This window comes from Vipera berus (genome assembly GCF_964194415.1).
Source record: "Vipera berus genome assembly, chromosome: 1".
NCBI lineage: Eukaryota > Metazoa > Chordata > Lepidosauria > Squamata > Viperidae > Vipera > Vipera berus.
The window spans coordinates 145,867,567-145,891,230 of NC_138202.1; the positions used below are offsets into that span (position 1 = coordinate 145,867,567).

At 35.3% G+C, this 23,664-nt stretch overlaps 1 protein-coding gene across 2 annotated transcripts in view; it reads left to right on the forward strand.

Annotated features, from left to right (window-relative positions):
* The window catches only part of EPC2 (enhancer of polycomb homolog 2), a 51,642-nt gene that overhangs the window by 5,347 nt on the left and 22,631 nt on the right, over positions 1 to 23,664 (forward strand). For both annotated transcript variants that reach the window (XM_081312586.1, XM_081312587.1), the window contains exons 2-4: positions 16,254 to 16,413; positions 19,118 to 19,263; positions 22,458 to 22,664. In XM_081312586.1, the coding sequence (XP_081168712.1) occupies positions 16,254 to 16,413; positions 19,118 to 19,263; positions 22,458 to 22,664 (513 nt within the window). The remainder of the gene's footprint in view (positions 1 to 16,253; positions 16,414 to 19,117; positions 19,264 to 22,457; positions 22,665 to 23,664) is intronic.

A 23,664-nucleotide genomic window follows, 5' to 3' on the forward strand; every position in this document is an offset into this window, starting at 1 on the left:
CCCTCACTCACATGATCTCATTGCCGGCATTTGGCAACCAACTCACATTTACAACCAATTGCAGCATCCCACTGTGACATAACTAATTTGCATTTTTTTTGCTCATTTCTGGCAAAAACTATAATTTGTTGGAATGTGAGTTGCTTAACCACATGATTCACTTAATGACCATGGTGACTTGCTTTACTACCATCATAAAAACAGTCATAAAATTGTAACCAGTCAGTGGTGCCTCACAACCAAAATGTTGGTTTCAGTTGTCATAAATCAAGGGCTATATGAATGCACCAATTGTAGTTATTCAGCACATTGTGATTTAATATATGTAAATTTAGTCAATAAAGTGTAATTCTTAAATCAAATTCAGTTTCCCATTGCATTATAAATTCATCCATTGAATATAAATTCATTGAATATGTACAGTTCGAAAGACAGAATGGAAAAGGCAGTAGCAATAGCACTTAGACTTATATACCACTTCATAGTGCTTTAGAGCCCTCTTTTAAGCAGTTTACAGAATCAGCCTATTGCCCCCAACAATCTGGATCCTCATTTTACTGACCTAGGAAGGATGGAAGGCAGAGTCAATCTTAAGCCCCATCAGGATCAAACTCCTGGCAGTTGAAAGTTTTAGCCTGCAATACTGCATTCTAACCACTGCGCCACCACAGCTCCTAAATGAAACCCTTAAATATATTAAGCGTGTGAATAAGGTTCTAGAAGGCTGTATTTTCAGTGTTGAGCAAAAATTAAAAAACATGGGGGCATAACCTCAAACTACAGGAGAAGTTCAAAAGTAATGTTAGAAAGTATTACTTCACAGAAGGTATTAGAAGATTGGAACCAACTTCCAATGGAGGTAGTGGGACATTCATCAGTAATTGGGTTTAAACATATTTGGGATAAACACACATCTATCATCCAACAAAAATTAACAAAAAATAAAAATATAAAAATGAAATAAAATAATAAAATAATAAATACATTTTTTAAAAACCCTAACAATAGACTTGATGGATCACCGGGTCTTTTTCTGCCATCAGTTTTTTATATTTCTGTTTCTATTTATTTCAAAGGGATATTATGAGCAAAATTACTGGGATAATATAAGTTAGTAAGGATGAATGTCGTAAATAAATACATTATAAAAATATAAAATGGAATAGTAAATTTGTAGTATTGCTTGCAATTTAAGATAAACAGAAAACTCTAAAATTCTGCTCTTGACTAGCCCAATAATTTGATATTATAAGAGTTTTGGGAGGAAAATATTAGTGTCTCTGCTTATATTGATACAATTAGAACAGACATGTGAAACTTGCGACATCACATGATGTCGCGCAACGTATTGGGACGGTTTTGCCATTGCCGGCAATGGGGTGGGAGCAGCTTCCGGATGACGCGTCCGGCCCGCAGGCTGGCAGTTTGACACCCCTGAATTAGAAGGTTAGACAAGTTGATTTATTAACTTAGCAAATGTGTTTTGTATACATTCATTTATTGGGCTCTTAAAATATAGAGGTGATTATATGTCATGTAATATAGGAAAATAATTATTGTAGAGTTTCAGATAAATTGCTGTACCCCTATATAGCCAGTCAGCCAGATCCCAATCATGAGTTCCTTTCAGTTGAGAACTCACCTGATAGAAGAGCTGAAGATCCACGGCTGTCATTATTCCATCCTTAATTACTTCCTAGCTGTCCAAAATGGATTATGGCCCCGGGCACATGTAGAAATAAAGCTTTTCTAATTTCAGTATCTCTTAAAAGCATTCAGGGAGCCATCATAAAATATTCAGTTGTCCCCTTTCTTCCATTGTTTGTTTTAACCAGAATAATGTGTTATGTGTGTACTACAGCTAATCTTAACTGGAATTGGAGCTCCATATTAAACACTAGTTTAAGATTAAAGATATCTGAAAGAATTAGCTAAGCCAGCAAAAAGGAGTATACACTTTGAATTTAAATTTTAGTTTCTGTTTTAGCTAAATTAAATGGGTTAAACTAAAAGTATCCCATAAAATTTAATGTTTGTGCAATATACTGAACCTTAATCCAGCCAATCACACTTGAGCTATACCAGCTTAGTCTATACAATATGTTCCTGATTCAGAAAACAGGATCAAGAAAGGTGGATATTGCAGGCACTATGTGTTATATGAACCTAGACAAAATAAAAAAGTTACATTTGATTTGGCTTAGACTGCAGCATGTAATTTCCAATAAAACATTGTGTGAGTAAGCCATTACTTTGACTATCTGCAACATTTACAATATACAATTTTGCTAGTATATGGCATCTGCCAATCTGTCTATATTATGTCAGAGGTTACTTCTTTTACATGAATGGTATATTATGGAAAAATTTGGTGCATCTTAATGTAACCTAAGTCAACATTCCACTGGAAATGTAGTTCCAATGATTTAATTCAGTTATTTCAGTGGATTGGGTTAAAAGATTTTCATTTTCAATTTTGAAACACAGGAAAAAGCCAATACTCGACATAGAAGCATTCCATATACAATTTCTATAGAAAATAATACTGTTAATCTTAAAGTAATTAGTCAAAAGTATGTGCATATTTTCACAGAAGTTCACTGAATATGGTGGAACCTATTCCTATACAATAATCTGCAGATGATTTAAGATTTGTCTGTTAAAAATAAGGACAGCTGAAAATTGTAATGCAATACAATTGCAAGATTGCAATTTGATATTATTAGGATCTGCTGTAAATTGTTAAATGTCATCATGCTTTTTGAATACATTGATTGTAGTACCATCAAATATGGCATGTAGAAATGAAGCAACTCCAGAAGTCTGTCATTTTAATTTTAGAAGTATTTTTTTGTCTTAAACTCAGGTAAAAAGTATTTGAGAGGAAGAAAGTTTTGACAAACCAAGTGTATTAAAAGTAGATACAAATGAAAGTACACCCCCTGAAAACATGCTGAGGAATAAATTGCTGAAGTTAAGAAATTTGCAAGGAGAGGTCTTGCTCATGTGTTGCAAAAATGTATCTGGATGAAATGTTCCCTATATATTTCAGTTCTTATCCAGGCTCTATTTAAAATTGTAAATATACTGTAGATGCGTATTCATAGTCACAGTCCCTATTTTTACATATTACTAATAATCCTTTGTTTACAACCAAACGCTTGATGTATAATATTAGCATGTTAACTCTTCTGTGACAAAACTCAGTTTGTGTTGACTTGGTTGGGTCTCAGTTTCCTATTTCCCAAGGAATTAAGAAAATAAAACCTTTGCACAGCATGAAATTGTTACAAAGCCAGTGGCAATATTTGGGAACATCTAAATTGATAATATCCTTGAGGATAGAAAATCAAACCTTGGAGATGAAGGGTGTGAGAGAACAGCTGTATCTCATGAAGCTGTCTGGTAATGGGAAACTTCCATCAGGGGAACAAGAATTGACAAATATTAATTTGTCCTATAGTATGCCTTCTGATTGGTTTAAAGTAGATTCGGGCAATGTAAAAATGAGAGAAATATATGAACATTATCTCCCTTTTTCTAGTGAAAAAAGTGCTTATTGGGTTAAAATACTTTGGTAGCAAATATATCATTGAATAGAGCTAATGTGATTTATGCTGCGAAGGAAAGTTGGACTAGAAGGTCTTCAAGGGCTCTTCCAGCACTGTTTATTTTTCATTGTAAAAATTAGATTCCTCTGGAAGATTGCTGTATGATTCCTACATGAGTTTGTGTGTGTGTGTGTGTGTAATACACATTATGTCATAACATGTTCGTTTTGTAGATACATGGTACCATCCCCCATTGTCCCTACCTCCTTTTCCTAACGAGTATATCAGCATGTTTTGAGATACACATTACTCATCCACCCTTTTAAAAACAAAAATGAAATGCTGTGCACAGCACATTATATACTTTTCTTTGGCAATTGTACCCACAAACTGCCCCCTCAAAATGAAAAAAAATAGTCACACAAATATATTTTATAGGATTTTCTTGCTAACATTAGATGAGCTTATTCTAATACTTTAAAGACATCTGCTATAGCAGACATGTCAAACACAAGGCCCGGGGCCAGATCCGGCCCGCGAAGTGGTTTCATGCGGCCCGCGAAGCCATCCTGGAAACAGTGAGGGAACGGCCCCCTCTGCCTTGGCCCTGGCCCAGAGACCCTCCTCCTGCCAGAGACCCTCAGATCTGTCCCACTCCTGCCCAGGCCCCCATAGGCACCCTTGATGCGAATGATGTAGAGCTGGCCATGCCCACCCAGTAGGCCATACGCACTTTAGCCACGCCCACCAAGGCCACACCCACCCGCCCCCCTGAGGGCAACCGCAATGCTGATGCGGCCCTCAATGAAATTGAGTTTGACACCCCTGTGCTATAGTAACTTACATAAGCAAATATCATGATTTTTCTTCACCAAACTCCTTTATATCAGTTTTGAAATGTGATTTAAAATTGTGGCAAAATTCTAGTAGCATTTTGAGGAATATTATTATTTATTTGCCATCTATCTTGCCAGGTGACTACTCTAGGTGTCTCACACCCATTAAAAAATGAAATAAAAAGGAAGTTTAAACAAAGTGAAAATAAAATAGAACAGTAAAATATGAACTATATTCTTTTATATATGAATGTTGAGTCCTAAATCAGCATTGCTATTTACAGGGAGCTTTTAGCAAAAATGTATCATTTAGATTGTAGATATATGCATATTGCTATATTTATGCCATATACAGGTATTTGAAATTTTACATTAATGTTCTCTATGAAAAATAAAGCTTGGGAAGAGAGAATGAAATATAGACATACAAGCTATGGGTAAATGTATGGAAAACACCATTCCTGTAAGAATGAAGTGAGCAACTTCTTTGTAGTAGGAGCTGTACTTTTTTTAAAAAAATAGAAATGTCCTATAAGAGTTGCAATGACAGTAATGTAATGATGTCACTGAATGGACATAAGCAGAATGTTCAGTGTTGGGGGTGTAAGTCATCTATCTGCTTTGCCCTTTAATACTTCAAAAAGGAGCCCCAAATTTAGATCTTGTAGTTGGCATGGGCATCCCCAGAAGGGAGGCAGAAGAGAATAAATAATGAAATCTGTTGCACTACAAATTCCTTTTTGTATGTATATTCCAGTCATTCTTCCTATATTCTTTTTTTATTTATTCCTTTATCTGCTGGTGGTAAAGCATAATTACCTCATGTAGCAAATTCTCATTGCTACAATATACCTTTGCAATGTATGGCAGTGAAAGCTGGACCATAAGAAAGGCTGAGCGCCAAAGAATTGAAGCCTTTGAACTATGGTGCTGGAGAAGACTCCTGCGAGTCCCTTGGACTGCAAGGCGATCAAACCGGTCAGTCCTAGAGGAGATCAACCCTGACTGCTCTTTAGAAGGCCAGATCCTGAAGCTAAAACTCAAATACTTTGGCCACCTAATGAGAAGGAAGGACTCACTGGAGAAGAGCCTAATGCTGGGAAAGGTTGAGGGCAAGAGAAGAAGGGGATGACAGAATGAGGTGGCTGGATGCAGTCAATGAAGCAGTAGGCGTGAGCTTAAATGGACTCCAGAAGATGGTAGAGGACAGGAAGGCCTGGAGGAACATTGTCCATAGGGTCGCGATGGGTCGGACACGACTTCGCAACTAACAACAACAACAATATATCTGATGGTGTTTTTTTTAAAAAAAACCCATGTGTACTTGCTACTTGACCTTCCAGAAATGTCATAGTGACTTAGCAACTTAAAGTGAAAACTGTTATTGTTTAGTCACAGTTGTTTCCTTTATTTTCCTTACCATATTTTATCTATCTAAGTGACAAAGAGGGACGCGGTGGCTCAGTGGGTTAGGATGCTGAGCTTGTCGATCAGAAGGTCGGCAGTTTGGCGGGTCGAATCCTGAGTGCCGCGTAGCAGAGTGAGCACGTTACTCGTCCCAGCTTCTGCCAACCTAGCAGTTCGAAAGCACGTAAAAATGCAAGTAGAAAAATAGGGACCACTACGGTGGGAAGGTAACAGCGTTCTGTGCGCCTTTGGCGTCTAGTTATGCTGGCCACATGACCACGGAGACGTCCTCGGACAAGCGCTGGCTCTTCGGCTTTGAAACGGAGATGAGCACCGGCCCCTAGAGTCGGAAACGACTAGCACGCATGTGCGGGGGAACCTTTACCTTTACCTTTAAGTGACAAAAATCACAGTATACATAAAAAAGTGTGCCTTGAATAGTATCTGAAGCTCTGGTTGGCTGCAAGTCCAGTGGTGTAGTAGTTAGAAAGCCTTCTCCTGAGAGTTGAGAGGATCCCTTGAATACTGGTTGTGTCTGAGGTAACAATTGGTATAAATCATAGTAATTGTCTACACTTTTGGTGATTTTCCCCTTTAACACCTGTGCAACAGCAGATTCTTTGGAGAAGAAGAAAGACTAAGATATTTCCTGCTAACCATAACCACTTTTAATATCCCCATATTTAATGGCTTGCTATAAAACCTAATTTTTATTAGAGACGCTGCAAAACTAGGGTCAAAGATTGTTGGCATCATTCTACACCTGTTTTTTATGTGGGATTTACTATGCCTTATAAAGATTATATGGAATGCTTCAAGAAGCATGTTGGTGCAAGTAAAGCACTCTTCCTTAAACTGTTGAGGCAAGCAAAGCATCCCTTTGTCAGAAGGTTCAGTGCAGTTGCTTCAGGGTTCCTGGATTTACCTGCATTTATGTGCAAGCAGAGACAACACTTTTGTCAGATTTGCTGACCAAGTAAAACAGGTGTGCATACTCATGCAGGTGGAGTTGACCTGGGGAAACTGTCAAACTTTCTTCATTGACTGAAAAACGAATATAGTTGTTCATTCAAAGTATTTTGCTTTCTAATTACCTTTTTCACTGTTTTTGCACAGGCTTAGAATTTACAAGTTAACACACTTTTTTCATTTTATTTCTGTGTTGCATTTCACAGAATTCGTCATTTTCCTGAAGCATAAATGCTACCTTTGGTTGCTATAGTGAACTATAAAAACAGTACTTTTACTGTACTTTGGTGTTGGACTTTGTATATTAGTGGATTTTAATATACTTGTTTTGCATTGAAGAACTGAACTACACTATGAGATATTATTGAAAAGTGAAGATTACATAGCAGGAATAAAATGGCCGTAAAGGATAGATGTTTATAGTAAAGGGACACAAAGGGGAACAAAAATTTAAAAGGACATGAGACAGAGTTCAATATAATTATGGAAACTTGTGAGAAAAATAAGTTCAAACATTTCACTGCTACCTTCTCATTTAAATCTTTTTTATTCTAGAGATAATTTTGCAAATGCAGACATGGTCTCCTCAGATCCCATAAATAAAGACACAGCAAGAATTACCTGGCAGAGGCCAAAATATACCTAGACGTTGTTGGAAGAATAAAAACGGCTCAAAAAAGAGGAAGGACTTATAGAAAAATGAATTGAAATGCTCATACAGAATCAAGACCGCCTATTGGGGTTTGTGTTTACCTAGATGTCTTATGGCAGGGGTGTCAAACTGCCGGCCCGTGGGCTGGATGCGTCATGCGGAAGCCGCGCCCATTGCCGGCAATGGCAAAACCGTCCCGGTACGTTGCGCGACATCATGTGATGTCACGAGTTTGACATATCTGTCTTATGGAGACAGAACAAATAAAAAATTGTATGAGAAAATGGATACAAAAGCTCAAAGAAACAGTCACAATAAACAGTGGGAAAAACTGCAACAAATCTATAAAGTTCAAGAGAAAACTTGTATAATAACCTTCAATAATTGCCAAATAAACAAATCACGTAATAATAGATGCTGGAAATGTCATGACAGAGAAAGAAGATTTTACCATAGGTGATTGACATGTCAAAAAACTCAAAAGTACTGGAAAGAAGCACTAGACAGATATTAGAATTGGAAATGAAACCTCTCTTGTTTTATCTAGGTCTAATTCCACGCTATCCTAATTCCAAGATTTATCAACAACCTCCCCAACCCCGCAACCCCCAATTTATTAAAATGTATGTTCATGGCCGCAAGGATAAACCTAACAACACTAGAAATATTATTGATGATATCAGACTAGGAATTTAAATTTGGAGAATGTGTAGTAATGATAAAATTATCCGCGTATATTCATAGCAAGCTTGATCAAATTTAAGCGAGAATGGCTTCCGTATATATATTATATAGCATGCAGCAAGACAGATTTAAGCATTTAGGAGAAAAAGAATTGACAGATGTGAAATTAGACATGAAAAAATTTAAATGTTTATAAATATTAAATATCAATTGGAGCAAAATAAAGGGACAGTTAGAAATCAAACCTATATCTTGTAGTATTTCTTCTCCCCTCTCTTTTTATAGCATATTTAACAAAATAGCACTCAACTCAGAGACTGAAAAAAGTTCTCTAAATTCTTTTTCCTTGTGTTAAAAATAACTTTTTTGGTTATTTTGGACATAATGAACATTAGCTGCTCAATTCCTTGTAAGTTCTTTCTTCATTTATTGATATATCTTTCCATCAATTATTTTTGTTTACAAAAAGCTATTCCTATTATTCTCTAGTTAACCCTTCTCTTCCTATGTAGAAGCTGACTTTTTACAATAGAAAGTTTTCTCTTTATGAGAGTCTAGAATTCATAAGCTTATTTCCCTAGGAGTTACTCTGTACTTAATAGGTTTTTAATACAAAATTAGGCATGCACACATTTCCTTCTACTTGCAGTTCCTTATTAAGAACTCTTGTCAACCTTTCTTTGCAAACAAGAGAGAAAGGATTTCTAGAATTTCTTTCGGAGTTCTACACCAATTCACATAAGCTGGTTTAAACAGCTCCATCCTCTGTATAGCAGTAATTTATAAATACCGGGCAATAAGACACAGAACTCAGTGGAACTTACTAAGTGATACTTAACAGGTGTAAACTTGTGTTCAAGTTTGTTTGTTTTTTAGTTGCCTGCTAATTGGAAGGAAGGGATCATCTTACATTTCTGGGAAGAACAAAAGAAACAGTTGAAAAGATGAGATGCAGGCATTGCTGCTAAAAAGCAGAGAGGTTTTTAAAATGTTAGTCATGGTTTGGGAAGGATTGCTTGCTTAATTTAATTCTTTTTATTATTTTTATAAAGAGCTTTTCTCCATTCATATCTGGTTCCCTTTTTTTCCTCACCTCATCTCTATCCTGTGTTGTTAGCAGCTTTCTCTTTCTGTGCAGCCTATTGTCCATTTCTTTCACTTCATTCCATTTTATTTATTTTTTGTTACCTCTGCTTGATGAAATGGTAGGTGCGTGCATTTAATGGGTTTGAGAGAGGCTTGTGTATGTTGTATGTATGTATATAAGGTTGGTAGGGCTGTGGAAAACATGCAGAAGGAATGTTTCTCTGTGTGCTGGTTCACATATTAAGCACTCTGATTTTGAATTTTTAAAGCAGTTGCGTTATTTGTAGGGGTTGCACATCTTCTTAGGAAGCTACTCCCGAGTGTTTCTCGTGCAAAGAAGCTGGAGTCAAGTGGCTGTGCATGTGCTTGCATAGTTAATTGCATACCAAGAAATCTCTGGGGTATGATTACTCTACCTCATATTCCTTCTCTTTATAGCTCAGAAAATAAGGTTTTAGATATTTAGGTGCATAAGGATACATATTTCCTTAATGATGTAAAAGGAAAGCAAGCCAGCTTGAAAAGCAAAAATGAAGATTTATTGAAAAAAAGATAAAGTAGGGCAGTGAAGGAAGCATAAAACTCAGTTCCCATATCAGAAATGTAGCTGGATTAGTGTGTTGGATAAATGACTCTAGCCAAATACTTTTATTCTGTTTTAGCATATGCATTGATATTGGAGGATGAATCAAGTTGACCAAGTTAATTTCCTGTATTTGAAGGAGTATTGTCATACCTAAAGTGTATTTATTTTGGTAAAGCAATGATGTTGCTATCATGTTTAATACATTGAACACTGGATAAACAACTGTTTAGGATTGTGAACATACTGTCCTCTCAGTCTAAAATTTTCTACCAGGAATGTTATACGTACTTTCCTTGTAAAATGCTAGTGCTTGGAATTTATAATAATGCCTTATATTGGCGGATTATTTGGTTTGCTAAAAATAGTTTTTATTTTTCTTGAGATTGAGCAAATTAAATAGTATATTATGTGATTAATAATATGTTTCAATCTGTATGGTAGTTGCTTAACTAATACTTATAATTATATTGAGGTTTGGTCTGTGTTACCAAAAATCTTTCAGAATTAAGCACTTTTTAGTCTGTTCTACAATTTTGGATCTATTTAAACTACAATCTTAGCAGATGTCAAGAAAGAACAATAAAACCTTGAAATAAAGCATAGAAATACGCGAGACGTATCGGGACTGTTTTGCCATTGCCGGCAATGGGATGGGTGCGGCTTCCGGAAGATGCGTCCAGCCTGTGGGCTGGCAGTTTGACACCCCTGCAGTAGAGCAATGTTTGTTCATTAGTTGTATGTTTAAAAAGACAATAGCTTTTTACCCAATGTTCTACTTAGTCATGCTTTGTTAGAAATAAGGAAATCTGAGTTGATATTACATTTGTTACAGGTTCTGGAATTGTGTGACAATTTAGATTTGAAGGTGAAAACTTAATTAGGAACACATGTGGGTGATCATTATTGTACCTCTTGGCAACTCCTTAAGAAGCTGACTTCACACAATGGATCCCAGGAAAAGACATGTTTAAGGAGATGTCCTTAACTACATCCACAGCATTCCAAATCACTTTTTTCCCCTTTGAAACTGGACCACTGCGCCAACTTTAATAGATTCTCTTTTGGGAAAGCAATGGGAGAATACAGATTGGCAGCCATATTTTTCACTCTATTCAGCAAATAGCTTTGGCTGTATCATAGGCGTCTCACTGAACTCATTTCATGAACAAAAGGAGGGCCAAGCCTCATTCTAGGCCTTATCATTTTAGCATTCACTTTATTTTAGTCTTCATAAAATCATTATTTTTAAATTAGCTATGCATGTCCCTTGATAGTTCTTTGCTTTGTTTCTGTCTTTGTATTTTGCCGTTAGTAAGGAAGGACATATTTGTCTCGTATATGTTGAACTTTGATGTTGTGTGCGGCCGATCAGATTGCCGTTGAATAGGCTTTCCAGTTTCATATTGGTATAGTTAGGAAAGACCCATATTGTAGAGATACATATCGATGCCATTAATCAGTTTTCTGGGTTTATGTTGTTCCAGAGCTGCATCTTTACAATTCTTTTAATGTGTAGTTGGCTTTTGTAAATGACTACTATGGTAGATATTCAGGTTATAAATGCAAATGTTTACGGTGCATAGAGAAAAAATATAACCAAGATACTATATTGACTAAAAAAAGGGTAGGGCATGTTCAATATCCCAAAGCAGAACAAAAAAAAATATATTTCACTAAAATAATGCTTATAGAAACACACATAAACATGGACACACAGGACACAAACAAAACATGGATATTGTGGAAAACAAGTAGCACATTCAGTTCCTCCATATAAAATGCACACAAAAAGTCACACCAGAAACTTGTTTAATGTTGTCATTTACTTGAAGCATGATATTCTCATAATGAGGGTAAAATGCCGGCAATCTATTTCCCCATCTAGCCTACCATGAAATTCCAATTTTAATTGTCTTTTTCTTTTGAGAAGCTAGGAATGCTTTGATATGAAATTGCTTTCACCAATTGTTTTCACTTTCTAAGAATGCTCAGCTCCATTTAGATTCAGAGCTATTTTTGTAAATACATTTTCAGTCAAAGCTGTGTATAATGCTTACGTGATTGGATGAGGCCTGGAGAAAGCTCAGTTCTAATTTCATTAGATGAATATGAACTATTGGCTCATTAGCAAGAATAGGCTTGTTATATGCTAAACTATAACACATTATGGTTGGCCGCTATAATGAACTGGGCTGTGGGTCTGCATTATTTATGGACTTATTTTATTATTTGATTCTTTTCAGTTACAAGGTGACCTTCCAAACAGAAAATTAAAACAAATATAGAGTTTTAAAGCAATTGTAACTAAAGTTACTGTGCTGGACTTCATTGATTAATGCGAGCATTTTGAATTGAATTAGAAAAGAAATGTTTGGAAGATTATTTATGAATAAGGTCCAGTCAGCCTCATTAATATTTAAGTTGTTCAGAAGATTAGAAAGAGTATAATTCAAGACAAACTTGATCATTGATCATAACTGGTAATAAAACTGGTTTTCTTTTTAAGAAAAAGTATAATTATAATTGATTATTGAACAAGCTGGGTACTTGGATTTCAAGCCTCAAGTCTTATTAAGTGTAGTTTGTGAATAGAATTGTAGGTTTGTACTTTAAGATGAACATGATGACATATTTTGAATGTTTTTTTTTAATATGAAAGGTAAAAAACATAAGGAAATAATTAGAGAATCATTTAAAATTATTGCTAATACTTATATTTTAGAAGTATGTACAAAATTGTGCCACATGATAGCCCAGAGGTTCAGGTAAATGTGACTTGTGATTCAGCCAGACTAAAATCTGGAATATCTTGGGTTGTTCTGAGAAAAATTCCCTTTTAATTGGAGCTTATGTTTCAAATAAATAAAATTAATATCACTAAATTTAACTTCTACATACATTCTGTCTTACTGCTTAATTGTTTACAATTTGATAGAGAAAGAATTTAGTGGAGTCTGCTTTATTTTGAAACTGTTGCACTATTGGGTAGAGTTGAAAATTGTATTGATGAAATTCCTTGAATTATATTCTTCGAAATAGCTCATAAATTGATTATAGGAGATAGTTTTCTGTGAGTTGGTTCATAGTTAGCAATGGTAATTTGCAGCAGAATTACAGTATCTTTTGCAAATCATGAATTTAATCCCTGTTTCATTGTGTAATAAAAGTTTCTAATGTCTACGTTACTTTAAAAATGCTAATTTGTTTGAGGGTTTTACTTTCAACAATCTCATAGATACATATTTTAACCTGTATATATTGTACTGTTTTAATTTGCCCTGTAAACCGCCCTGAGTCCCTCGGGAAAAGGGCGGTATATAAATCGAAATAAATAAATAAATATCCTACTAAATATAGATTACCATATTTTTCGGACCATAAGACGCACCTGACCATAAGACGCACCCAGTTTCTAGAGCAGGCAAACAAGAAAAAAAAATTCTGAACCAAATAGTACTGGTATACTAAAACAGGGCTTTTCAACCTTTTCATCCATTGTACCACTTTTAGGACAAGGCAATGTCCGAGTACCACCAGTCGCCCAGCAAGGTGTCAAAAACTTGACACCCCACCAAAAAAGGAAAAAAAATGATAAAGTACAGGTAGTCCTTGACTTACAATGATTCACTTAGTGACTGTTCAAAGGTACGACAGCACTGTAAAAGTGACACATGACCATTTTTCACACTTATGACTGTTGCAGCATCCCCAGGGTCATGTGATTTACATTCGGATGCTTGGCAATCGATTCATATTTATGATGGTCACATTGTTCCAGGGTCATGTGATCGCCTTTTGCAACCTTCTGAGAAGCAAAGTTAGTGGGGAAACCAGATTCACTTAACAATCATGTTACTAATTTAATTTCTCTCTCTCCTTCTCCTTCTCTCCCTCTCTCCCCCTCCCTCTTTCTTTCTCTCTCCTCTCTCTCTCTCCCTTTCTCTCCATCTCCCTCTTTCTCTCCCTCTTTTTCTCTTTACCTCTATCTCTCCCTTTCTCTCCCTCTATTTCCCTCTCTTTCTTTCTCCTTCTCTCTCCCTCTTTCTCTCCCTATTTTTCTCTTTACCTCTATCCCTTTCTCTCTCTCTCTCTTTCTTTCTCTCCCTCTCTCTTTCCCTCTCCCTCTTTCTCTCCCTTTCTTTCTCCTCTCTCTCCCTCTTTCTCTCCCTCCCTATTTCTCCTCTCTCTCTCCCTCTCTTTCTCTCTCCCTCTCTTTCTCTACCTCCCTCTCCCAATGCCCCTTCCTTCCTTCCTTCCCTCCCTCTTTGTCCTTTCCTCTCTGCATTAGAGCAGTACCCACAGAGGCGGCCCAGCGGCCCGGCTTTCTCTTTCAGAAAGCAAGCTGAAATGGAGCGAGGGAGATTGCCAGAAATACGAATTGGCCGATCTCGCGCTCCTGCAAACTCCCTCGCTCGGTTTCAGCTTCCCTTGCTACAAGAGAAAGCCAGCTGAAACGGAGTGAGGAAGATTGCCAGAAATGCAAATTGGCCGATCTCGAGTTCCTGCAAACTCCCTCGCTCGGTTTCAGCTTCCCTTGCTAAAAGAGAAAGCAGGCTGAAACAAGGCAGATTGCAGCAGCGCGAGATCAGCCGATTCGCATTCCTGGCAATCTGCCTCACTCCGTTTCAGCCTGCTTTCTCTTGTAGCAAGGGAAGCTGAAACCGAGTGAGGGAGAGTGCAGGAGCGTGAGATCGGCGTTTCTCAGCACGTGCCGATTCGTGCTCCTGGCAAGCTCCCTTGCTTTCCACTTGCAGAGGTTGGGGCTGGCCATACGGATCACCTTCGGACCATAAGACGCACCCTCGTTTCCCCCCCCCACTTTTGGGGAAAAAAGTGCGTCTTATGGTCCGAAAAATACGGTATATACTTGGTAGTCCTTGACTTAAACCACAGTTGAGTCCTACATTTCTGTTGCTAAATAAAACAGTTAAGGTTTGCCCCAACTATCTTTCTTGCCACAGTTGTTAAGTGAATCACTGCAGTTGTTAAGTAAGTTAGTAAGATGGTTATTAAATGAATTTGTGTTCCCCATTTGCTTGTCAGAAGGTTGCAAAAGATAATTGCATGAACCTGGTACACTGTAATCATCATAAATATCAACCAGTTACCAAGTATCTAAATTTTGAACAGCTGACTGGGGATGCTGCAATGGTAGTAAGTGTGAAAAATGGTTATAAGTCAATTTTTTCAGTGCTGTTGTAACTGAACGTTTTCACTTAACTAATGGGTGTAAATCGAGGACTACCTTTTATAGCACATATGCTTATCTTTCTTGTGTATACTTTAGGGAATCCTCTCTTGTCTTCATGTGTATTAAAAAGTTTTTATAGAAATATTGTGAGAAGCAGTTTAAATTGGAATGTAAAGAGTGTACAAAGGATTCAAAATAAATTATGTAAGATCTTTTGAGAAACTGAAAAATCTCTTTTTTGCACAGATAGATAATTTATATTTGTGGTATTAGAGTTCATGTCTGATGAAGTGGGGGAAAGGGGTTTGCTTTAAAAACAAATCTTGGAATTATTTTTTTTACTTTGAGAGGGAATAACTTAGTTTCTATGTTATAAGGAGAGAGATTTAGACCTGGTCCTTATTAATATCTTAAAATATTTAAACTTTTCAATATATTGATTACTAGATGTGCTGTTTGAGCTTTAAGTTCTGCAAGAGTTTCTGTTTAAGTCTCTTTTCCCAAAGATGCTTCTTTCAGGAGGCAGCTGGACTTTCTTATGTTTCTTTTGAAGACGTTTTGCTTCTCCTCCAAGAAGCTTCTTCAGCTCTGACTAGATGGTGGAGAGTGAGCAGATATAAATTCTTCCACTCTCCACCATCTAGTCAGAGCTGAAGAAGCTTCTTCGATGAGAAGCAAAACATCTTCAAAAGAAACACAAGAAAGTCCAGTTGCCTCCTGAAAAAAGCACCTTTGGGATAACCATACCTGGATGACTGAGAACATCCATAGACATTAAGTCTGTTTTGTTATTTCTCTCTTACATTGCAGAAAACGAACATGAGCCTTTGCTCTGCTTTCCCCATTCTTCACACATCTTTGTTTTTTGTTCTTCTCACAACATCTGTTCTTGGGAAAAGCTTTACAGTGGCCTGTTGGTCTTAAAACTGCTTTTTAGAATGCCTGTCCACACATACTTATGTTATTTGTGTTTTTAGAAAGGTAGGTAAATAATTTTCCCAGACTTTTTATCTTGAAGATATTTTGAATTAGTGGGACAATCAAGAACTTGGCTCAAGCCTTTGCTGTATATTATCTGGATTCACCCAAGACCCTTCCACCAAATGTAACTTACATCCTCATGTGAAAATACCTAATGAAGATTTTTATTTCTCCAAAATTGTCCCAAATTTAAGGACAAGCATTGTATTTTACTGTCCTAAAAGGAAGCATTCACCAAATTTAGACTTTTTTTCTATTTGGTAGAACAGGATATTGCTTTTATAAAAAAATAGTATGCTTTTTTTTTTAGGAACACCATTTGCAAAGAGCAATCTCAGCACAGCAAGTCTTCAGAGAAAAGAAAGAGAATATGGTTATTCCAGTTCCTGAAGCAGAAAGTAATGTCAACTATTACAGTCGTTTGTACAAAGGAGAATTTAAACAGCCAAAGCAGTTCATTCATATTCAACGTAAGTTCAGCATTAACTACTGTTTGTTTATTTTTTTTAATTGCCTGTCAAAACCACAGAATGGGAAGGAAGGTATTTTCAGAGAGATTTGGGTGTTTGTCTTGGAAGAGAAGGAAGTTATTATTAAATTCACATTGTAAAGGAACAATCTGTTTTCTTATTTTTGTGGACTAAAGTACTTATACATAAAATTTCTAAATTTCATGTTCTGATATTCAGAAAATTGGTTTGTCTTACTGATAACTGCCCTGATCCCAAAAGAAGTGCAAAATAACCTGCTTAAATTTAAGGTCTTTCTGCAGGTTTCCTGTTTGTTATGAGGCAAGTAGGAATTCTTTAAGAAAATTTACCTGACTTCTAGCCTGTTCTCCTTTTAATACTTCTGAAGATCTTTCAGGTCTTTTATATCTTTAAAATTAGTTTTAATATTGACATTTCTGCTCTGCTATCATTTTTATATTATCCTGTCCTGTTACGTTTTGTTTTAAAAGAATTCAAAATACCAAGGTTCATGAACAGGTGTGTGAATTATGTGTGCATATTAATGATGTGTAAAAACAATGTATTTCTTGTCCGCTTATCTTTTATCACTTTTGCTGATGTTAACTATCCATTAGGGAAAGATGGAAAGCCCAAAGCTAAACCTTAATTCTTAAATGGAGGGAAGCAAATACTGAGATTTAAACTGATTATTTCAAGAACATAATTTGCATTCTTCCTTATTTGGAACTCTGCTTGTGTTTAGAAAATTTGATAAGAATAGATTTTATCATGATAGATGTGTGGTGATTAAAGTGTAACTTACTTATTCAGAGGCTTTCTCTCATTGGCAGATATATGAATAGTTTTCATCAAAACTTTATTACGGCTTTCCAAGGAAATTCATAAATTGTCATTTTTTGATACCAATGTAGCTGAATATTTTGCTGATTATGGAAGACAGTTGTGGTATTTTTATGTTTATTTTTCACTCAGAAACTTCTTTTAACATTTTTAATGCAAAAATCATCCATTATATATTTATTTTTAGAGTGGAAATGGATAGAAAGCAGGTCTGTTTTTCTACATAATTACTCCAGTGAACACAAGTTAATGTTTGAAATGCACATCTTTCTGGATATTTGTCTCTTAACAATGCTTGTCTAATGGCTAAGCTTTATGTTATTTTCTTTTGTTTTTCTAACTTCAAGTTTGGTTTGACTAGTTGTTTATTGCAAAACATTGAATTTATAGACAAGTGAAAGGATTATATATGATGTGAAGGGCTAGTGTAATATAAACCTGTCTGCAAAAACCTATAGTTTATTATAATGAAATAAGATATAGCATATCTTCGTAAAATTGAAATATCTTTGTTGTGTCATTCACATAGCATTCACAAAGGGTAGGTCACATGACCACCGGAAAGCCCATTTTTTGTAATTCTGAGAAGAAATATAAAGGTGTATGGGCAAAAATAAAAAATAAAATAGAAATTTGGGGAAGCAAATAAGACTGTCTGGGTTTTTTTTCCTTGATGCCTTGTTTGACTTCATTCCCCCTTCCATTGCAAAAGTTGGGTCATGAAATTCTTACTGCAAAAAAAGAACATGAAATAAGTTGAAATATTTTATTTGTAAATAAGAAAAAGCATTGTTATGAAAGTGTTCATAGAGAATTAATGATTCGGCACTGTTCAGTAAGACTTATTTTAATATTTTAAGCCTTAGAATAGACTTACTTTTAAAACCAAAATAATAATAATAATAATAATGGGGAAAAAAATCTGTAAACTCAAGGTCTCAACACTGGATGAGGTGAGTACCCCCCAGGAATTGGAAGGATATTATCTCTTGCTCTAAAGTTTAAATCATAGCCTAATAAACTTGTCAGATTTCTCTGCTGTCAAGATGCTCCCTAGGCCAGAGAGGCCCTTCTCTGGTGTTGCCTAGCCTATGGCATACACTTCACAAGAAGTATTTGCTTTCAAATATCATAAACTTTAGAAAAGAAGCTGACACGTATCTGTTTCCCAAAGCCTTTGTTAATTTAATGAACTGTATTTTTGTTTTTTATTTTAGTTGCATTGATTTCGTTGTTGTTTTATATTCAAAAATTTTATAAAAATGAAGGCAGGATATTTAACCGTAATATGGGCGCCATTTAATTTAATAGTATATACAATCAGAAATAAATACACATTTTTAAAATCAGTCTTTCATAAATACCAGTAAAGAAATGATAAGTAAAGTCATCATTATAAGGGTCATGGTTGAATTAAAATTATGATATGATTTTCTCTAATCTCTGCTGTAATTTATTGTGTGGTTTTGAAAATGTGTTTACAACAGTCTGCTGACTTAGGGTATTAAGATCCAGTGTCTCACAACTTGGTATGTTGTAAATGTTTTGCAAACTGTACCTTTTTTTCTTTGCATTAATCCTAATGATTCTTTTTTTTCTTTTTTTTTAGTAAAAATGCTATGTTGCTTAATACCTATTTTTCTGCAAGTCAGGTGCTCTGGGGCTCTGACACACATAATCTTTCTTAACTCCTCCTCAGTGGTGGAGGGAATGGCTTGACCAGTAATGAAAATATGTCTTTTGACTCCAATACTTGAACTAAATGGCCAATTCCCCCCCCCTCTACATATAATTTATTAGCATACTTATATCCATTAAAGCATGCCATTTTAAATTAAAATATTTTTTCTCTGTGTTTCAGCCTTTAATCTGGACAATGAACAACCTGATTATGATATGGACTCAGAAGATGAAACATTATTAAATAGGCTTAATCGGAAGATGGAAATCAAACCACTGCAATTTGAAATTATGATAGACAGGCTTGAAAAAGCTAGTTCTAATCAGGTATCATGAATTCAACACCCCCACCCAACTCTTCATTATAGCAGTTGCAGATAAGATTGAATTTTTATAAGTTTTGCGGGTGCCTTTATTTACAATGCATGAATAATTTCTTTTTACTAGAAATGCTAAACATATATCCTTCATATTATATAAAGAAATTAAGAAGAAATATTATGACATAAATTATTCAAGGAGTACTTGTATACATCCATTTGTCTGGGGAGTTTTCCTTTGTTTGCTGCTCTTTTTTAACACTTTGTGTATATCTCTACCATAATATTTAGAGGCCTTGACTTGTGTGTGGAAATTGTTTCACTTTGAGAGCTATTTCCTATACCACATAGTAGCTGTTTCAGACAAGGAGACAAGATGATTTTAGGCAGGTAGTGATTTAGCCTACTATGGCTGTGCTCCAGTTGCAGCTGTGATGAATGCAATGAGAAAGCAATGATGTCCATAAATGTCATATTTGAAGTATTGGGGAAACATTATTTTACCCGTTATTTCCTTCTTTGATTAATACATGTCCATTTCTCCAGTATGAAACATACATATATTACTTAACCCCCAACTTCTGTATTCAAATTTGTCTTGAATTACTTAAATTATTCCAGAATTCAGTGTCTTTTTAATTATTTTAAATAAGTTGATGTAGAAAAATGATCCCTTTTATGAAGCTAAACATTTTTTAGCTGTTACTCTACTTTAAAACGTGAAACCTTTAGATACATTAATCCTCAGCTTGATATTGCCAAGTGGTAAGATTTCAAAATCAGAAAAGCTGGGATCCTTACGTTGTAATTTGTGTAGAAAATGAGACCAGGTAGCGTGAAAGGGAAAGAAGTATGCTGAACTGATTGGCTTATTTGTATTAACATTGCCGCTGCCTTTTACAATATAGATAGCTATAGGTCTCCACTCTTCGGATTGAAAGTTATTTACTTTAATTCAATAGAAAGTCTACTGGTTCATAATAAAAAAAAAATCAAAATATTTGGAATATATATTTGCTTTTAAAAATACCAGAAAGAGAAAGGAATTGAGTTAGGTTTTGTGTAATATTTTCATGGTAAAATGTATATAGCTGTTATAAAGTGAGAAGTCTGGTCTTTCTGCTGTGAAGTGAGTTTTTCATTAAACAAAATTTATATTTGAAAGAACAATTGTTTGTGGTTATGATAGTCAATAGATCTCAAATGCATAAAAAGGTAAAGGTAAAGGTTCCCCCGCACTTGCGTGCTAGTCGTTTCCGACTCTAGGGGCCGGTGCTCATCTCCGTTTCAAAGCCGAAGAGCCAGCGCTTGTCCGAGGACGTCTCCGTGGTCATGTGGCTGGCATGACTAGACGCCAAAGGCGCACGGAACGCTGTTACCTTCCCACCGTAGTGGTCCCTATTTTTCTACTTGCATTTTTTACGTGCTTTCGAACTGCTAGGTTGGCAGAAGCTGGGACGAGTAACAGGCGCTCACTCTGTTACGCGGCACTCGGGATTCGACCCGCCAAACTGCCGACCTTCCGATCGACAAGCTCAGCGTCTTAACCCACTGAGCCACCGCGTCCCTCTCAAATGCATATCGGTACAAAAAAAGAATCATAATTTTTCAGGGATGGGTCTTGAACTTTTAATAGACCTTGTGGCACAAGATACCTAAAATCAATGAATCTGCCATTTGGAAGTTAAGAACCAATTCATACAATTTATTTTTGCATGTAAGAATTCAGAATTTCAGAATTTAGGACCACCCTGAACTGGGTGCTTAATTTTAAAAAGGTAACAAAAATAAGATCAAATTATTTTACTTTATCTAAGAAATATTCTCCTTGAAATAGATAACAAGTTACCTTTAGAAACTTTTGAGGGAGGATGAATGTGAGTTATAATTCATATCGGCTCAGAAATCTGATTTTGGGAATAGATAAGTCTTTAGAAAGAAAGACTAAGATTTGCTAGGTAATTGGCTTGAAAGGTTTTCTGAGTAAATTCCAATCTAACGTTAATTACATTGAAGTCCCATTTAAATCAGTGATATAAATAGGTTGCAACTAACTAAAATCTCATGCATTGTAATGGGACTTAGAAAGGACTAATTGTAGTTTGATCAGGGTACTTTGGGGGTTTCTTCCATTTTTGCCGTAGCGGAAAAGCTTCCTAGAGACCATTTCTCCTGCAGACTTATTTTTATTTCCACAACAGCATAAATACTTCATTCTTTCAGTGTTTTTTTTCCTGTATCTCAGTTTGAACACAGTATGAACATCGTGATTGTCTTTATAATCATTTTACATATAAGTATAAAAGTTTTATCAGTCTAAATATTATAGCCTTAAATTGCAATAACACGCCTATATGTAATGAAGGATTGACATTTCCAGTTCGTTTTTCCTTCAACAAAAAGAAAAAATGATTTAGCTAAAAATAGATTTTAAAATAATCTGAACATTGCAGGCTATTCTGTGTTGAAAGTGAAGTAATATTCATTGAAGGGTTTATGTGTATAGAATTCAGGACAGATCTCATACTGATTAGAAGGCTGGAAGCATATTTGCTGTAAATTGTAAGGCATTCATACATGCACCATTTTTATAATATAATATTCAAAAGTACTTGCTAAGCTCCTAAAAAGAATAAAATAAAAAAAATATGCAATAACTCTTGAAAAACCTTCTTTGACATAGGGAAAATTTAACACCTTAATTTAAATACTTGAGAAGCTGATGGATAAAATTACAGTTATTTGGTGCACATTTAAAATTGTAGACAAGTTAGGTTTTAGTTCTTGATAATTTATACCCTTGTTGATAAGGGTAATTGTATTGTATTCAGTTGTGTCATTCCAATGATTACAGTAGTATTTGCTACTAGAAGTATGACCAATTTCCTTGTGCATTTTTTTTAAAATGCCATGCAAGAGCTGTGGAGGATGCATCTAGGGAATGTATGATATGCTATACATACATAAGCACAGTTAACATAATACATTTCTCTGGATGTGTCCAGAGAATATGATGGAAAAAATAATTGTAAGTACATGAAGAAATTTTGGAGAAATGTATTATGTTAACTGTGTTTATATACATACAGTATTGTTTCTACTTTTCTTCATACAAAATTCACATCTTGAATTATTGTGAAGAACAGCTACTAAAATCTCTAATGTGATTGTTATAGAAATATGTTTTTGTATCTTTTTTAGCTTGTCACACTTCAGGAAGCTAAATTGCTGCTAAATGAGGATGATTATCTTATTAAGGCTGTCTATGACTACTGGGTAAGGAAACGTAAGAACTGCCGAGGGCCATCCCTCATCCCCCAAATAAAACAAGAGAAAAGAGATGGTTCTACCAACAATGATCCCTATGTGGCTTTTCGGAGGAGAACTGAGAAAATGCAGACAAGAAAGGTAATTTTCTCAATTCAGTAGTTTTTCGGTGTGTTGCTATTGAAGAATGGCCCCAAATGTCTACATAGCAATGTGAAAAACTGACTACAAACTTCAGCAACCGTTTGGCTGCAGTTTATTGCTGTAACCGGTTACTGAATTTAGCGGGCATTTCCCCCCATCCCCAGAAAAGTTGCATGTTGTTATAGTTGCTTTGTGTGTGCTTTTTAAATACTGCTTACACAGTAAATTACTATCCATTTTGAAAAATTATATCTTATTAAAAGATGTACAATCTGTATAAAAGTGAATAAATAACACAATATTCCCCAGAAAATAATTTAGTGCTCTTAATATGTGGGTTTTTATAAGGAGCTGCTATGAGAATTGAGTGTCCCTTTATCTAATTGTGAGACATTTACCCTCATATTTTCCTGGTGGATCAGACTGTACATAAAACATTTATTTTATGGATCGCAGACAACTTTATATCCAAACCACTATTTTACCTTTTCTTTGAAAGGCAAATTAATTCATTAAGGCGTGTGTTAAATTATTGTATGCATATACATTCAACAAGCACATACACATATGAATTTTAAGAACATGGATAGCAAACCTTAGTAGGCTGTTTAACATACGCTTTTGCTGAATGGAATTTGTGAGAAAGTGACACAAGAGGGCTTTATTGTGATAGCTGTGGGTGTTGGCTTACCTAGGTCAATTTCTTTAATTGCCCAAAGATTGTGGAAACTCATGAGATACTACATTATAGTACTAAGATACCTCTGTATTTATTGTATTTTCATGATTTTGGAGATATTTGAATTTGGGTATGCATGACTCATATGAATTCATAGGGTGCTTCAGATATTTAATTTTAAAGCAGAATTTTTTTAAATAGCTTCCTTTCTCAAATAAAATGGCAAGTAGAGTATATACATGACACAGAAATCGCTAGAGCGTATGAAAAAGGATACATTAATACAAACAGACATAATATAAACAGATATAATTTAGT